We start from the raw sequence: 19114 nt of genomic DNA, 5'->3' as shown, positions 1-19114 counted from the left end.
ATTGGCTACTACAAAAAACTTTCTGTCTTACGAACTAGTGCACAAGCAGGTCTATATATATATATAACAGTAATAATTTCCTGAACAGTTCTGCTTGCAGGTGCAGCAGCAGTGCACTGGGCATGCAGTAAAATGTGAAGGGTGAATGTTGAGAACACTCAATAAAGCAGTAGTTATAGTGATATGCAGCATGATTTAACACATGTAACTGTATCGCAAAGAAGTAGAGAGGATGAAAATGGCATCATGGGACATGGGGTTACTACTTTATCGTCATCACACTAAATCTACCAGGCTTCTGAGATGAACTGACTAAAGGCTAAAACCTCTGTCTATTGCTTTCCAATCTGTGGAATGTAAATCAACTAGGTTGGTCAATATGGGATGTGTGTAAAGGTGCATGCACAGGCCCAGACATCTTAATTTGGCAGAAAAACGACTTGTTTATTGCCAGTGTGTCCTTGTCATATAAAATCCTTGTCTGAAGAGGAGCACAATGTCAGCCAAGAACAGAAAGAAGCAGCGGCAGTGACAGTGGGTTTGTGTATGTATGCACACTGCATAGGATTTTAAATTGTTAAGCAAGGTTATTCGGCTTAATTTAACTTGCCAGATGTTGAAGAAGTGAGCAAAAGCACTGAAAATGTAGCCTTTGTCAGACAGAGAGAGGCTGTTCCATAGCAACAGTGGTCACAGGTTTCCTCCTTGAGAGCACCAATGTGTCCTTAAAAGGACAGTGAGTTCAGTGTGTGTATGTGTGAGTACTTAAAACTGCATGGCATCTTAAATTACGTTGTCGTCGGAGCACCCTGTACCTTTTGTATATATGCACCCAGTAGACAACTGTACGACGTTGCCTCCTGTCAAATTTTCATCCTACAACAGGCACTGATGTATCCCGATTGACCAAAATCACCCCTCTCATCTCCATTCTCATCTCCAGTCCCTTTAATCAGCCATCAATTTCTTTGAACCAAAGAGCGGTTTGAATGGTGCCGAGCAGCAAAATAAAAAGTAATGAAAGCCCTTGTTTGGTCGATAAATAGATCACAGCGGAGATCCTTTGGAAGCTGTGCATCGAGTCAGATCAATGGGCGTGTGATAGCGTGTTTGCATTATGAGACAGAGCACAATCAGTTTCCATGCAAACTGTGTGGCTTTGTGGACATAATCACTGCAGACTGCCGGAAACAGTGAGAGAGAAAAGTGAGGGGACACGGATGTTCATGACAGTGTCTGTATGTGTGTTTGCAGTATGTGAGAGCCATGCTGACGGTTAGTTCTGTAATTAACAGGGTTAGAACAGCATCTTCTCTCTCGCATACTGACACAGTATGGAGTTTAATGAGGCCTGGAGAGGCATGAAATGATAAAATGAAATCAAGCCTGTATCAGCACGTTACGGGTGGAAAATTGAATGTGAGCCTCCATCTGCACAATTGCTTTCAATTGCTCCAGATGCTGCAAGTACCATGGCTGGTTACAGATGACAACGACAATGCTTATATGATGATGGTGATGATGATGAGGCCTTTTACATTTTCGTGATTTTGGCTGGAACATTACAGCAGCTGAAGACGAAAGTATTGCATCCCAGACACCAACATCAAGTAATAAAGTGCAAAAATAAATGCCACATTTTTAGAGCCGTGTTCCTGTAAATACAGCGTGAAATGGAAGAGAACTTGCACACCGCAACTTATTTCTGCGTACTAAAGATAGGTCAGTATTTTATCTAAAATTTGGGGGAAATTTCTCCATTCCCTGCCCATACAGGCCACTAGAGGATCTATCACTTGTTCCCTTTCTGATTGGAGTAAGTGGTTTCGTTCAGTAACAAAGATTTCTGCTCACGCTTCCAACAATTGCAGATGCAGATGATAGCAGCTTGCTACAATACTGATGCAGACACTAGAAACATCTAGCCAGAGAGGACTGTGGGCCAAAACTTGCTCTAAAGTGGTTTTTAAGTGGTTGTTCCTCTCCCTGCTATGCTTGTAGGTTTTAACAATACATTTGGACTGGAATATTACTTTTAATCCATCCATGTACTGCATTCCCATTAAACAACTGACTGCTACCACAAAAATCTTCTTACCTGAAAGGTTTAGGAGGCAGTATACTAAAGCGGGTCTTCTCCAGCATCTTCCTGATCTTGTTTCGTCCTCCTGACACAGTATTGGCCTTCATTTTCCTGGTGCTCTTGTGGTCTGTAGGGAACTCCATGTCTCCAGGAAGGTCGGGGATGGAGAAGCGATTGCCCTTTTTCTCCTGGATCTTGGGAATGTGAGGGCCGCCGTTTTTCTTCTCATGCACAATCCTGCTTAGGAGCTCTTTGAAGACTAGATGGATCGTGGTACAGAGAGAGGAGGAGCAGGAGAATTGGTCATTATTTCAAATGATTAGCACTGATTGTGCGGATTGTGTTCTATGAGTACAAATACTTTGACTTTACTCACCAAATATGTTGGTTTTAACGGTGAGAGAGAGGTGTGTGTTATTTCTAAGGATGTCAACAGCTTTGGAGACGGAGATGTTCTCAAAGTTCTGACCATTGATCTCCATAATCTGAAACAAGACAGATGAAATGACGAAATTATAGCAGGACTGAAGTGCAGTGGCACAGGTAGGCTTGGACCTATGCAGGGATTTGTCTGGAGTAAAGAAACACCCATTAAATTCCCCTCTAAACAACTAAGTTGTTAATTATCCTTGACTGAAATCTGAAACAAATTAGTAGTATTCTTGTTCGCCTGTCATTATTTTTGAATCAGCAGTTTACTAAGTGCAAAGAGTGAACAATGTGGTTACGCAGTAACTCTCTAAATTACACAAAAAGGGAAGTGTGCAGTGCAGCGTGACTGCTGGTTAGCCTGATTTGAACAGTCATTTTAAGTCACCTCTGTAAGAGATGAATCTGTAGTTTAAATATAAAAAAAGACAGAAAATGTGCTGTATAAGGCTAAATAGAAAATAGACGTAGACCAGAGAAAATAAATAGGAACAAAAAGGGGGAGTACAGTCTTTAAAGAGTAATTCTGATGAATCAGTTACCTCAGCTCCCACATTCAACAGTTTAACCACAGAACAGAGCAATCCTTTATTAACTCAAGGTGATTTCCTGACTTTGCAGCAGTCTACGTCAGAGCTTTTTAATTATGTAAAAGTTGACACTTTTTGAGGACGGTCTAGATGGATCTTCAAAGAAAAGTTTCCTCTTCACTGTTTTAATGAATGAACTGAGCAGGTCAAGCTCCCAGCTGAGCCACTGAATGAAATTTGGAGTTTGTTCCCGAACCCACTCCAGTATTGTAATGTTTGTGATCTTCAGGTTGTTGTTGTGTTTGAATCTTAACCCCAGTTTGAAGTCAGGTTCGCTTTAAAGTATGTTATCTTTAAGGACCTCCATTTACTGTATCTGGTTCCATTTTCTATTCCCTGAATACTGACCACTCTCCAAGTTCCTGTAGCTGAAAAGCATCACCTGATGTCATCACTGTAATGTTTAACTGTAACCAGGCACTGAAGGACACCTGGACTTTACAGCTTTAATACCTTTGCCACTTTTGTCCGGCTTTTATTTAGCGACTCCACAATAAAAAGAGGACTGATGAGGCGTTGCAGAGAGTGTTGAAATATGGAGTGTTCTCTTCTATCTAGAGGTTTATAGAATCTTGTTCACCATACCTGAAACAGTTTTCAAATACCTTTCACCTCACAATGTCTACAAGTCTATCTCTGACATATATGAGTTTTTGGACTTGGTTTTTGTGCACAGTGAGACTCTACAGGGGCAAGTATGTGCTGTTCTCATTACATCTTTCCACCAAAACTTGAATATTCAAGTGGTCAAAGATTCTACACTCTTTTTTCTTTCTGTTTCCTAACATTACATACTGTTACTTTTCATCTGTTTTTATCAGAGATTTTTCCATCTACATACTGTAATTTAGATGAAACATGTCTATATCTTGTTTCACATCAATTCCATGTCAATGTCATATTTCATCCTATCACATAGAACATTTAATTGTCTAATTTTATGTAATATATTAAATTTTCAGCTCACAATGCATCATATCTAGCAGAACCACTCTGAAAAATTGTGTCCTCTCACCTGATCTCCCCGTTTGAGTCCGGTTTCTGCAGCCTTGCTCCCTACTTCCACCGATTCAACAAAGATGCCAAATCCTCTCTCACTGCCGCCCTGCACGCTGAAATAGAGCGGCGACTCCCTGGACGCCTTCTGCAGAGTGATCTGCCTCCACTTGGCCTTGGCTGCACATGCTATGTTCAGTAGCCGCAAATGGCCCTTCATTTTCTGACAAAGAAGGCGAAAATGGGAAAATTATAAGTCTAAACAGCCTTGCATTCAAATTACCTTTTGTTTCCTAAGGTAAAAACAACTGGCAAATTGCAGATTTAAAAGCAGCTGTTTTTAGAATATAAAAAGTAATGCAATAATCGTTTGATCTGAGTTAGTATTCTGACAAGGCATGGACTGCAGGTATATCTTTGGGGACTTTTGCTGTAATTTAAAAGTAAAAAGCGACAAAATAAAAAATGTATGAATTACGGCTCAAATCGACTGTCCACTGAAGGGAAAACTAAGTTTGGATTGACGTTTGATCTTACCGTTGCTTCTAAATGTTTCTCAAAGTCCTCCAGGAAGTGTGTCATGGCCGGGTCACCTTCAAAATCATTGAAGTGGTTGTTGACCCACAGCAGCACTATTCTTGTTACCTGTGAGACACAATGAGAGCTTTATTACTTGAGACACAAAACGTACACTTCTTTCCACACAGTTCTTGTAATAATTTATTTTCACCCTTTGTACCATTTGTGTATGTGCTGCTATGACAGCATTTATTGAGTGCTCTTGCAGAGTGGTTATACTGTAGGTGTTAGGTCAGAGGCCATATTCGCCTACTATGCAGGACCTCTGGACATAGGTGCCTCAGGGACACTTTAATAGGCTAAATTCTTGGGAACATGAGTGCTTTAAGTGCAGTTTTCCTCACTCACTATGTTACCATGCTGTCAAAATCTGCCCATGTTAAATATGTCGTAGTATGTCTGTTAGAGGTGTGAATTGTCACTGATCTCCCGATTCGATTACGATTATCACATCAGCGATTCGATTCGATTCCTCGATGCATCACGATGCTTCAAATACATTTTTCTATTAAAGCCATATAAGATATTTGACTTGACGGAATGCATTAAGATACTGTATAGTTCAATATAATACAGTTTTTTATATTACTTCATATGGTTGTTTTCATCCAAAAATAAGTAGTAAGATATGAACAATCTTTTTTATTTAACAGTCTGAACACAGCAGACAGCACACACACACACACACACGTCTCCCGATCGTGTCATTGTAAAGAGGGACAGTATTCAGTGTCTCAGCACTTTTCTCACCTATGATTGTCCAATGCTGCCGGAGTATTAGCTCCTCTGCTATTGTGTGATGGTTTTTTGCACATGGCGATGTGGCGGTGTTTGTACGAGGCTAACGGTGCGTTTTAATTTACTGATACCGCGCTCACTAAATGACCGGCCTGTTGGTGAAACTCATCGAGTATCCAGTGAAAAAAGTCCAGTGGCCTATTGACATAACTGGGGTGTAAGGTCTCCAGGTGCCGTCTTAATTTGTTTGGTTTCATGCTGTCCGCTGCCAGAGTTTTTAAACGTAAAACACACACAGGTCTTTCCTCATTTCCGACCGTATTCACGGTAAACTTAAAGGCTATGTAGGCTTCGTCGTATTTCCTGCTCTTATTACGTTTATGCCGGTTACCGTCACTTGCTGTTCTTGCCTCTGACGTCTCCTCCGTTTTTCTTTTTACTCCTGTCAGAAACTTCTCCATCTCTCCTCCCCCGTCAGTCCCCCCTGCCTGTTGCGCCCCACTATTTGAGAAGTACTGGTCTAGATGAAACGGGTTAGGCTACTGAGAATGTTATTTTTCATAATTTAATTTTCGGAAAATTAACGAGCGACATCATTGCGTTATAATCGATTATGGTCGGCCACTGCATCGATGTAGCATCGTCCTTGTCTGCATCGTGATGCATCGATTATTTGATTAATTTCAACACCTCTAATGTCTGTAGTTTTTATCCAGTCCAATTACCTATATCGGATAGGTCTTTATTTTTTGGAGTAAAAAAATATAAAAATAATTATCATATTAAATTAGCTTGGAAAACATGGGAAACAGCAGGGAAGCTAAATAATGGCCATGTGCAGGGTTGCAGAAAAAAATCATTTAACCACTGGTTGACTTCTTAATTTTATCCCGCAATAATTAGAAGAAAAACCTAAAGCAAAGGGCAATCGGAAACAATTATTTCTGCAAATTTACACTGGTGGTAACCGTGTTCCAACCTTTGCAAAAGGCCAGAACGGCAACTGATACATCCACTCAGAGCATCAATCAATGTCCACTTTCCACTCTCTCTTTCGTTTCTCACGCCATCTTTCCTCCTCTCTTCCCACATTCTGTTACTTTCTCCTTGCTCACTCTGTACAGGATTAGATCCTGTTTAACAGAGCTGAAAGATTATAAGCCTGAATGACAACCATATAAAGACTATTGACAGTACAAGACTAATCTTGGGTTAAAGCAGTTATGGACAATGGGAGTGTCAGGCATGCATAAATCGCTACTGGGCTCAAGGACAGCTGAGCTGGCTGAACTTGTATTGATCGGCACAACACATAAATTTCTACCAACATGCATGAATACAAGACATTACGAGTGCTGATAGAAGCATAAGGACCATCATTTAAAACTGCACACATAAAATAACACCGAATGGATGAGTATATACAGGTTTAACGTAACATCTACTTACACAGAAAAACCTTAACAATCGCATCCTAGCAAACTAACCCATTTGACCTCTCATGTCCGCTCTAACCCAAACACACACACAAACTCGAAAATACAAACACACATACAAATCTTGCTGGTACACACACACAAACTTTCGATTTATTACTCCTCATCTGTGCAGACACACACATAACCAATGTCAAAAAAAAAAAGCCAACCACATGTACGCAAACTCACCGTGTCCCGGAGGCTGTCCATTTGGAACCACTCCAGTAGCTTCTTGCCGACCTCCATGGGATTTGACAGGAAGGTCCTGTAGGTCAGCAGAAAGTCTTCGATGTAGGTGGGGTCCACCACTGACGGTTCCTCCACCAGGTGCATGATCAGACGCTCTGGGGTTCCCTGGGGTGAAAAATATATATACACACACATATGGATTCACAGAGAAAAAGACACAGCACACACTACATACACATGTAAGACAGCTGAAATGACACAAGGGCACATATAATCTATACAGACACTCTCACACTCACACTCACACACACACACACACACACACACACACACACACACACACACACACACACACACACACACACACACACACACTGAAGCAAGCAGGCACAAGAGCACGTTTACAAACCAATTTGAATAAATGATGTCGAAATTAATCATAAAAGTGACAAGGACGTAAACTATAAAGATGCAGCTATTGAACTGAGCTGTCAGTCACCCATCAATAAAACAAAGACATTCGCAGACACTCACGCACACTCACACAGACACACACAGACACACACAGACACAAACAGATACACACACTTTCATGCTCACTTGAGCTTTTCTTGCTGAGGTATCAATTCTATCGTGGATTTGTATGAGAGAAAATCTAAATGTATTATTTAGGATAACAGTTTTGATTTTTCTTTGTCCAGATCTTTCCATTTGTATTCAAAAGTAGCAGATATGCAATGTCCAAGACACGTAAACTCAACTCCTGTGGTTTCAGCAAGCTTGTTTATGTTATCAGAGCAGAGGTTTCTGGGGGAAATGATTCATTTGACAGGGAACAGAAACCAGAAAGGCATCCACTTTTGTCAGACACAAAAAGAACAAAGCCAAAAACAGAAGCGGAAATGCTAACACTTGTGAATTGACTCATCCCTACTAGATGTGTTTTTAGAGCCAACAGCCATCCTCGGAGCAGTGGCCAAGAGAATCATTCAGGCCCATTATTCGATCAATACCTGGCTGCCTCTGGAGGCTCGGGAGAAGGATCAAAAGGCCTTGGAGCGCTTTGCAATGTAGCATTCAAGAAAATGCTCCAGCAAACACTAATAGTGCTAACGGTGCCTCTAAAGAACACCGAGCAGTTACATTGACGTTTTTGCAAGATACTGTATGTGAGGGCATGGTCGATTGATAATGAGGTGGTACTTAAATCAATCCAAGGTATTTCAGTGTATTTAGTGCATAATAATGAAAAAAACAAAGAATGATAACATGATTTATCATAGTAGTTAGTCATGTTAACCCAAGCTTAGAGTGAAATTAAATGTGCTTATCAACTCAACCTTGGACGTTAGACCCCTTCTGTCTCATCTTGCTTAGGATACGTCCTTGACAGGTTAAATGTATTGCTGTATCGACTCAGTTGACAAAGGTTGAGCTCTGGATGAAACACCAGTCTAACTTCACCTTATGTTTGAACCCCAACACCATCCATCCTATATCCCTTCTATTCCACAGTGGATTCACATTTTGTAGAGATACTACTTTGTTGATCTTTATCAAAGGTTGGGTTCATATACAGAACATTATACCTGGGGACTTGGCGAACATCCGTAGACACTTCAGAACAGCAAAATGCTTTCTCAAACCCGGGTTGAACTCCAGTTCCTTAAAATCTAACAACCCGACACTTTTAGCATTTCAAATCACTGACCTTGATGACAATGTGTCCTTTTCTGGTCCCACTGCGGTCAAGCTCACGGTGCTCTTTCACCATCACAATCTCCCCCTCCTCTTCCACCTTGTGTGTGTTCTTCTCCACATGGTTGAGGATACGCCAGTAGTCCTCTTGGGCGATGCAGACGAACTGGTCGAGGATGACATGGGGCAAGCGGGTGAACTTGTAGTAGAGCAAAACACTGCTCTGCACCACAGTTGGGTACTCAAACAACAGCAGAGAAGAAACATGAGAGCGGGTAAAGAGAGGCATGGGAGGGATGGATGGGTGAAGGAAGGAAGGTCCAACAAGAGCAGTTCTCAAACTAACTAAACTCAATTAAATAAGGCTCAATATAAGTACCTATGGTGGTCCAAAATCCTCTCAACTATCCATTTTGCAGAAGCATCCTTCCCTTTAATTTTGACACCGGAGCAAAAGTAACTTCCAGTTATATCGCGCTGAACAGAAAGTGCCAAGACATGACTTGCCACTACCCTATAGCACTGTCATTCGCTGCGCTTCCCTTGACCAAATAATTCTGCATTTGCCTTGCTAAGCCCTACTTAGGCAAGTTCCTCTGTATCTGAAGACAGGAAATTATGTGCAGTGGAGGAACTGGGCAGTGTGAACAGAGGTAACCACAAGTACATGCTAGGCTTCTTTTACCTTGATGAACTAGTTAACCTCACATACCACTATATCAAGACCAGCCTTCTGTGAAAAAATCGGCTATTTGTGAACTCCTGTGAGAAATACACCACTCCATGACGAAATACAATAGAAATGTGACTGACAACCACAATTCTGTTCTAAATGTACATTAATAAAAGTAAGGTAAATTCAGATAGAAGATATCTAGTACATCATATCAAAATCAACCCTTTGTAATTATGAATGCATGACAGTTCTGGTAATAATGGCAATACCACATACTCTTATTTCTCGTTGCACATTGAAAACATGCAAGCAAAGATGTTTGTTTTTAAACTGAAAACTGAACTCAGTTCTTTAGTTCCCAACCACATTGAGGCAGGAAGATCAACATCTTGTAGCAAGTAATTATTAAATGTTTCCTTTTTGTCTTTATCAGTCTTCTTTACCTGGCAGTCGTCCCCCTTGGTGCGAACCTCTCCGTTCATGTACTGTTTGTCCAATGAGGGTGAGATGCCAAAACTGTTGCCCATGCAAAGAGTCTCCACTCTCCCCTCTGGATAGCTGATCTCGACTGCCCCGTTCAGGATAACATACCAGAGGTCCAGCTGCAGACATCAAACACACAATATCAAACTTTCTGATCTTCACAAGTTATACTGCAAATACTATCACAGCCTTGTGGATATTCTTATTGCTCTCCATTCATGCACTTTTTCGACAGGTAAATCAATACACTGTATATTCATCTTGCAGTGTTCAACTCTTATGTAGTAACAGGGTACAACTGGGGTTGGCACAAAAGCAAGAACACACAAGCTGTGGATCAACAAAAAACACTGTACGTCACAGTGTTATCTTAAATCATTAGATTTCAAAGAGCGCTACACAGCCGCACAAGAATGACTATGTATTACTAGCTGACATTTAATATATTGTGAGCACAATGTGCGGTTTGTGAGGTATGAGTATGGTGCTGAAGAGGTATTGTGTCTCTAGTGGTGGCTTTTGAAAAGGAAATGCTAGCAGGCATAATATAACAAGCCATTCATCCCCGGTGTGAGCGAGTGGAGGGAGGGCAAACGAGCCCCGGGCTCTCTGATAACTGGTATTTCCTCCTCATTCTCTCACTGTTTCTCACCCAGAAAATCTCCAATTCTCTCAGTGCTTCACCTTATTTCTCAGCAATGATGAAACGGTAATAAGTAAGGTGAGCTAAGGTAATCAGCCACATATTGAACACAAAAGTCCTTGAGAGGCTATTTTCATAAAGTTTGCATAAATTTGACACATCTCATAGAATATCAAGGAGTGAGAACCAGAGGGGCAAGTGACGTCTTGGACAAAATTTTGTTTTATATTATTATATTTCAACTGAAAGCTCTTGATGAGTTATTTCTGCTGGCAAAAGGGTATATGAATTCTAAACCAATCTCAAGTACAATAATAATCAAAAAACAAAAGACCTAACGCTGAACATCTAGAACTATTTGGGGCTAAAAGGATGTAAGTGCATTTAAAAGATAGAAAATACAAAAAAATATTGTTTATTAAGTGTATTCCACATGTTCATAGAGTTTTAATATTAAAGATTAAATGTAGCGAACATATTTTGTTTTGGCTTTGATTAACTCTGATTAAGACAGTTGGTTTCAGTCCTCGCTGTTACTCTGACCGTCCCTTGTTGGTTCCCTCTACTTCCATTTTTTCCCCCTTTCTGTCCTCTGATGCACTTTACCTCTCTTTTTACTTCTGTCAGACAACTTTAGTCAATTTTTATTTTCCTCTCTCTCTCTCTCTCTCTCTCTCTCTCTCTCTCTCACTTAGCAGAGTTGTGTTCACTTGTGAGAGGAGCCAAGTGCTTCTCTTTGACCTTCCACAAAGACAGACAGAGCTGAGGAGACCTGTCCATCACCTAGACCCAACACAGACGGTATGGAAGCACAGACATCAATGCACACTGCTTTATTTGTGTATACGTGTATATGTTTGTGTGGATGGTTTTCTTCTGCTGACGTGGATTTCCGTCCGCCTGGAGCTTGGCGGCTGGCAGTTCATTGCCATTTATCACCCTGTCTGTTCTAATGCTGCTGTGTGTAACCAAACAGCCATGAGAGAGCTCCCGTTTCTCGGCCATGTAACTTAATTAATTAGTTGTGTAGCAGCTCAGGTGATTGACGGGGCTTTTACTCTGCAGTGACTTTGCACATACCACTTTCTCTATGTGAATTAGCTATGGACAAACTGGAAGATGGTGAAGATGTGTGTGTCTGTACACATGGAAACTTCACGTACCATGTGCATTTTTGTGTGCTGTTTCTTGCGTCTTTTCTTTATTTTCCATTTTAGATGATTTTGCATTTTCACCCATGCTGACCTACTACAACTCCCTTCATGCTTGTGTGTATTTTTGTGTGCTTTTTAGAAGGTTACGTGACTGTTTTGCTGGCCATTAAAGACACATTTAAGATCTTTTAATTGTGATTATATTAACAACACAATTAAAAATTCAGCCAAACAGCAAACACTGTGTCCCTTCTGTGTTAAGGAAATTCAGTGTAATTGTGTTAATGAAGCAGATATAATAAAAAAAAAAAACATATGTATTTTGCATATCATAATCACCCTGTTAGTGATTAAGTTACATGGGAAATGGCGCACAAGACGGAAACAACATAAAACATCCTAATTACAACAGAAGAAAATTCTTAATACTTCTTAAGCCTTTCAGAACATGAATTTCAAAATGTTCTCAGCCTTTTATAGAGCCCTTTTAATGTAACTGTGATACACTTCTGATAACAAATTTCTGCATGTGTTATAATTTCTTTCATACCTCCTGTTTGTTGTGCAGTATGACTGTGCCAGCCTGCTCCACCACCTCAAACACCATGACGCTGCACAAGTCTCTGCGCACAGACATGGTCATGTTGGCAAAGGCTGGCAACTGGTGCATGAACTCCAGTAGTTGCTCTGTTTGGCACAAAAAGGAAGAGGGGAAAGAAGGAAGTAATTAAATAGAAGAAAAAAAACACAAAACACAACATAGACTCCATACAAAAACATGCAAAGAGCATTTATTGATCTAACTTATGTATTCAAAGCAATGCATCTCAAGTGTGCGGGTAAAACACTTATTGATTTTCCCCTGAAAAAATGCAGCATTTCTTACACAAATTGTACAGTTTTAAATGGCCCCTACTGCAAGCAAACCCTACTCAGTAATCCAAAATTATAATAATACACACACACACACACACACACACACAGATCACAGTAACCATACTGTGCATACCACCAGTGCTTAAGATTTTCATGGCTAATGAGAAACTTGCACTCCCTGTTCCTTCCCTACTGATCTTTGTCTACTTCCTCTGCACTGTGGCAGAGAACAGAGTAACCCAGCTCCACTCTGCACACTATGTTGCCTGGCTCAGTAGCTCCCTTTTATTCCCCCTGCAGTTATCGCCTCATTCATTTCCTCTCTTTCTGCCTTTCTCTTTGTCCCCCTTGCCTTTGGTCTTTAAAAAACCTTTTAAACAGTCACAGTTAAAAGTGCCAGATGGTTGGACGTTTGTCAGATGAGAATCAGAGAATCACAAACTTTAGATTCAGTTATGTCTATGTTTATGTTTATAATACTATGAGTTGACAATATTCTGATGTGGTACAGTATACAGTACAGTATATAGGTGTCAAATTTGCAAAACTGAACTAAAGTGAACTTTATAAAAATGTATTAATTTATTCATGCATTTCAGATACTATATGAGCCAGAGTTTAACTTGGGTGAAAGGACTATTGTGTAGGAATTAGTGACATCTAGCAGTGAAGTTGCAGATTGCAAACAACTGAGTAATATTTGGCTTCCAAGTGTGTAGGAGAAACTACAGTGGCAGCACACATGCATACGCAAATATATCGGCAATTGTTGATTGTTGGACTCAGGGCTGGTTGGAAAATATGAACATATCGCCCAACCTTACACTGGACCTTTAAATGCCTCCTCCCCTCAACTCCTCTCTACAGCATCTTTCCTCTGAATGAGTGCAACCAGTCAGTGGTGAAGGCCATGAGAAGGCCAGCCTCCCAGCAGGCACACAGCAGGCTGGGCCTTTACAACTCCACTCAGCTCTCTGATGTGGTCACCTTCTCCTCCAGGACCCCACTGGGTCCCGCTAATGAGGCCGTCTCTCTGATTGCCTGCTTAAAAATACACACTGGAAGGGCACTGGTATTTAGATACCACTGTGAGGGGTTTTTTTTTGTGAGAGAGGCATTTGTGTAGCCCCCCTGTGCTTATTGAATGATAGATGGTGTCTCTGAGGGATGTGTACATGAAGTCTAAAAATAGCAACTGGCAGTCCTCAAGGGTGATGGTTTCAGTGCCTCGTTTCATTACAATTAAATACATTTTATTGAATTAAGTGTGCCACTAACTAGGTAATTATACACAAGCAAGAAATAAAATTCTCAAGCAATTTTATTAAATTCTAAATACTATTTAAAGCGAACATTAAGACACATTAGATAGAAAACACTGACCAATGTCATCGTCGTTGCGATCAGCTGGGTCTTTTTCCAGACACTCTCGGACCAGGTCTCGGCCCAGAAGAGTATCTGAAGCTCTCTCCAGGTCCTCATCTTCTTCCTCCTCTTCCTCACTGTCCACTGCAGCCTCTGGAAGTCCAGACAGGTCCACATCTCCCAGTTCGCTTTCTGTGGCCTGGAGCAAAGAGAGTAGAGAATTCTTTCATAGTAACTCAACTTGAGAAAATCAGCTTTTTATGTGTTAAATATGAAAAAAACTTTCATGGATTTTCAGGACAATCATTTTAAAATGGGTTTAATTTGCTTTAGGATTAAACTTGCTTGACTCAAAAAGCCTGACTGAAGCTTCAATTACTCCGTTCAAGTAGTAATGTGACCTAGAAATGAGTATTGGAGCAGTGACGTGTACAATGACCATTGCAGGCCTTGAAATAGTGCATCAGTTTAAGAAAGTGGTATTCAGTTTCAGGCTGCACAATACTGTGACATGATTTAAAGCATGTTAAAATGAGGTTTAAGTGTATTCACTACAATTATATATGTCTACCAGTAGAGTAAGTAACTCTACTGGAAGAAATACTCCCCCTAACTTCACAACGCCATTCCATTTCCACTTTACTTTCAGTCTGTTTCATCCACACAAAACATGAAGAATAACCTTGGAATGAGCAGCTGTACCTGCGACCCTGAGTTAACACCCTGACGCCAAGTCCCAAACTGAAAAACAGAGGCAAACAGCCAAATATTTAAATCCAGCAGTAATAATTTATATTCCACCATATTTTCCCAGGGTGGGGCAGACAGATTGGTTGGCAGAGTATGGTTCTAAAGGGGCATAGGGGCTTTCAGGTCAGGTGGGAATTGAACCATCAACCTAGAGGTGAAAATAGGAGCTCTCTAGTGGTAGTGGCAGCACTGCAGGCCATCTGTTAGCTCCTGCAGGTGGGCCTAAAGACAAAGGGAATTGTATAGAAAAATTGGGAAAACTGTTTCTGTCTGTGCTTTTAGAAATTATTATTTTTTGTAAAATGGTATGCTGATAAGGAGGACTGGTGTTATGCGTTTTCAAGACTACTACTGTACTATATATTTGACTGGAGATCAATGTGATTATATGATTATATTGTTTTTTATGTGTAAGAATGTCCAGATGTGGTCATCATGGAATAAAATGAGTTCAAGTCTAAATTAAGGCCGACATTATCTCCAAGGCACCAATAAACTTGCATTTTGGTAGTCATCAGTTTAGAGGAGTGGAGTAGATTTGACTGATTTTAACGGATGAAGCTGGTGGGAAAAAGTTAATTTTCTGCCCTATACAAGATGGACTCCCTAAACAACAATGCAATCGAGCTCTCGGGTTCTATAGAGATTTGGTACCTGGCCAAAGCGTTTTATAGGTTTCTCTGAGGCAAGGGGATTAAGCTAACAGTCCATCCCAAGTTCAGGCACAGGTCCACTCTTGTTTTCATAAATTAGGTTGGACAAGCTATTTAGAGGACTTTTTTAAAACACACCAGCTGCTCAGCACTGCCCTGTTCTACACCAGATACATTTAATTTAGACTAATAGATGAGAAGAGACAAGCAAGAGTGAAAAAAAAATCCCAAATCCCAAATGCAATGTTAATCCTGACTTTATTTTCTTTGACACCAATAATAAATGAGACAGGACGACATGTAATGATTTAATGAATTGGACTTTGTGGCGCAAGATGCACATCCTATTCTGTCGGGAACTGCAGAACAAAAAGCATCTCATAGGGAAATGTCATGCAGGGATAAATACTCCATATTTATTAAGTAGCACAGCAGACACTCAAATCAAATATCTCAACAGCAGCTTGTCCTGCACATTGATCTGCAGTGTAAAAATATTTTTTACATTTTGCTTCACCTCTCAATTATTGATTCCTGGAGGACTTTTGTTTTGTTTTATTTCTCAGGCCAGCAGAACAAGACAAAGGCCCAAAATACAGTGGTGCTTTTTATAATGGAGGAATTAAATATGGAGCTTATTATTAATAATTATGTCTGGCCTTAAATTTAAACTTTGTTGGAAAATTGAGGCATTAATTTAGTAGCAAAGAACAGTGGTGCAATCCTGACAATAACTTTTCACGCTCTGCCATTGACATATCTTTCAGTGCTTTTGAGAGGCCAAATTCATTCAGAATGCTAGATGTGCTCTTTCAGTCCAAGTCCCCTGGTACCAGAACGTGTTTGAGCCAGGAGGACATTTTCTAGAGATGAGGGATATCAGATCTGCCCAAGAACCCCCACATTTTACAGTGCTGTGTCATAATAACGGACACAGGAAAGAGACAAAAAAGAAAGAGGAATGCACCAGAATTTCAGGATATAGCCAAGAGAAAGAAAGTAAAAGCAGAGGAAAGAATAGGATGACGTGAGAGGGATATAGAATAATAGAAGAATAAAAGGTGACTGAGAGCAGAGGGATGTTAAGAAGGGAAAGGGCATAGTGGAGAAATATGAGAAGAACAGGAAGAGGCAGAAAAGAAGGAGTCAAGTGAATGACTGTGGATTAGGTCAAGGTATAAAAGAGAGTGGTGGTGGGGGGACTGCTTACACTCATTTTCGAGCAATTCTCAAGCCATAACATAAACAGTCTGTTGCATTGACAGCTGAGGACCACAGCTGACTGGAGGGTCACTGCTTTAAGACAGCTGTAAACAAACACAGAGCTGGGTCAGCGATGAGCTGATAGGATCAGATCCGTGTGATTAATATCTAATCTGAGAATGCAGAGATCAGATCTCAGGTGTTAAACGTCGGACCTGGGTTGACTTGACTTACATCAATCTGCAAGCGCTTCGCAGACAGGCTGAGGAGAGAGGACAGCTTGTGACATATAAGGAAGTTAAAATATGTGAATTATGTCACTTTTGTCTGTTCTCTATTGAGAACAGGTGACTTTGTGAAAGTCTGCTGACAATAACAAATGAATTCCATAGTTCTTGCACTAGTACGCTCGAGATAACTAGGGCAGCCATGATGGTCATTTTCTGGAAATTTAGTAAATATTCCCTAATAACTCAGTTGTGCATCACCCTCTTTAAGTCTGTTCCATATTACTTTCTCCTATTTTTTCCTTTGTTCAAAGTTTTGTTGGGGGAAAACCATGTTAAATGGACAACATAATCCGATTACATGCATTTTTAATACAGATTTAGGCCGCCAAATTAGTTTGACATGGTGGCTATAGGTGAATGAAGGTACTGTATTTCTCACCCTTTATTTGCTAAAATGTGAATAAAATAAAAAACTTTATACGGGCACTTTTTATATTAGCACTGTTAACATTCCTCTCTAAAATGGACCTGCTCATTAGTTTTGTGGCCAGCAGTGCCCATTGATCATACCAGCTCATTAACTTGTAAATAGCTGATTAGTTTGTAGCTAACGGACCTTACCAGTTCCACTGATGAATGCTAACAATGCTAGCAAGATGGTGTCAAATGGAACCCCTCCCTAGCCACATACACAAACATGTATGAAGAATACGGCATGTAGTTGTGAAGAGGAGCAGCAAACTGAAATGCTGCAGCACCCTGTGAGGAAGGGTCAAGGCTGAAAGGTAATGTCGAAAGGTTCTTGGATTTATCACGACTTTCTGTGTAAAGAGGGGAGATTAGGAGATCAGAGGGATTAAAATGATGAGATGACAACCCTATCATGTACCCTTTTATGGATTATTGCCGTTTAAATAGCCTACAGTAAAGAGAGGAGTTTAATTTCAAAGCACACTCTGATACAAGAGTAGAGAATAAAATATAAAGACCTCCTGGTCTGACATAATACTTTTAAATTACAATATTGAGATTAGGTCCCATGCTCAAGGACATTCCTGTTTAGGGAAATCTAAATTGAACATCATGTACGACATCATGTGCTTAACTGATGTACACTGGATGTCATACTCTCTTCACTGCATACTACCTATGGAAGCATACCAAAGGAATACTTGCAAAATGATTGTTAGAAACCCAACTACACTGATGATGTGACAGCTTCTATACCTGTGGCACACGATAGACAGAGCTTGAACTGTTAGGTTAATTTCCTGCATGTGACCTTTCGTCCCCAGCAGGAAGTTTAAGAAGGTGACGGATCACCAGGACACATAAGTGATGCACAATAATTAGTGAGATACTGAGGGTTACAAGGAGGGAGGGTAGAGAATGGATATGCTACAGGTAGACAGACAGAATTGGAGCAAATCAAGCTGGGGAGAACCCACACTCAGTAAAACACTTTTGCTACAGACCAGATGTTATCATAGTGTGACGGTGAAAGGTCTACGCACAATCTTCATTATTTTTTGTATGTAATGTAATAATGGTGGTAGGTAAGAGAAAAACTATATAGATCTTCCAAAACCTAAATTAAAGAGGTAGTTGAACAAAATGATGAAGCATTTACATCTGGATTCTCTATATTTTGATGTTTTTCAATAAACTTCAAATGAAAAATGTACAAACTGGGATAGTAGAACTGCAGCTTCAGGAGATCATCAATGTATCATGATCTTAATGTTGTCCCTCATTTGTATAAAACCCCAAACATTTGTGAAAAAAAAGTTTGTCATTTTTAAAAAATTGGAAAAAAAAAAAAAAAGATTTGCGGTACCCACCTGGTAAATATCTGATAGGCTGCTACTTCCCGAGTCACTGGCGATGCTGCATCCTGATTGGCTGGGAGGCATGTGCATCACCTGCTGATGGGCGTGGTCTGTTAGGTGCATCTTATTGAGGTCAGCAGGAAGCTTTTGAGACAGACAGGAAGTGGTGGAGAGACAGCGGAGAAAAAACAGAGAGGATATGAGTTCAACAGAGGCAAACATGCAAGCTTACAAATACACACACACGCACGGGCGCACACACGCACGGGCAAACACACGCACGGGCACACACAGACACAGACACAGACACAGACACACACACACACACACACACACACACACACACAGACACAGACACAGACACAGACACAGACACAGACACACACACACACACACACAAGTTTCATCAGTCTGAAAGCCAAAGCTGGTTTGGCACTGTCTGACATGCTCTACTCCAACATAATTAACATGA

At 40.5% G+C, this 19114-nt stretch overlaps 1 protein-coding gene across 8 annotated transcripts in view; it reads right to left on the bottom strand.

The window, feature by feature from the left end:
* The window catches only part of LOC127363751 (rap guanine nucleotide exchange factor 6), a 147997-nt gene that overhangs the window by 34589 nt on the left and 94294 nt on the right, over positions 1-19114 (bottom strand). For all 8 annotated transcript variants that reach the window (XM_051400602.1, XM_051400604.1, XM_051400598.1 and 5 more), the window contains 10 exons: positions 18655-18786; positions 13996-14176; positions 12287-12423; positions 9900-10058; positions 8794-8946; positions 7083-7247; positions 4636-4743; positions 4118-4321; positions 2460-2568; positions 2099-2342 (listed from right to left, as the gene is read on the bottom strand). In XM_051400602.1, the coding sequence (XP_051256562.1) occupies positions 2099-2342; positions 2460-2568; positions 4118-4321; positions 4636-4743; positions 7083-7247; positions 8794-8946; positions 9900-10058; positions 12287-12423; positions 13996-14176; positions 18655-18786 (1592 nt within the window). The remainder of the gene's footprint in view (positions 1-2098; positions 2343-2459; positions 2569-4117; positions 4322-4635; positions 4744-7082; positions 7248-8793; positions 8947-9899; positions 10059-12286; positions 12424-13995; positions 14177-18654; positions 18787-19114) is intronic.

Source organism: Dicentrarchus labrax, unplaced genomic scaffold, assembly GCF_905237075.1.
Source record: "Dicentrarchus labrax unplaced genomic scaffold, dlabrax2021, whole genome shotgun sequence".
Taxonomy (NCBI): Eukaryota; Metazoa; Chordata; class Actinopteri; family Moronidae; genus Dicentrarchus; species Dicentrarchus labrax.
Note: the sequence above shows the minus strand (reverse complement) of the source record. Positions and strands in the feature narration are given on the sequence as shown.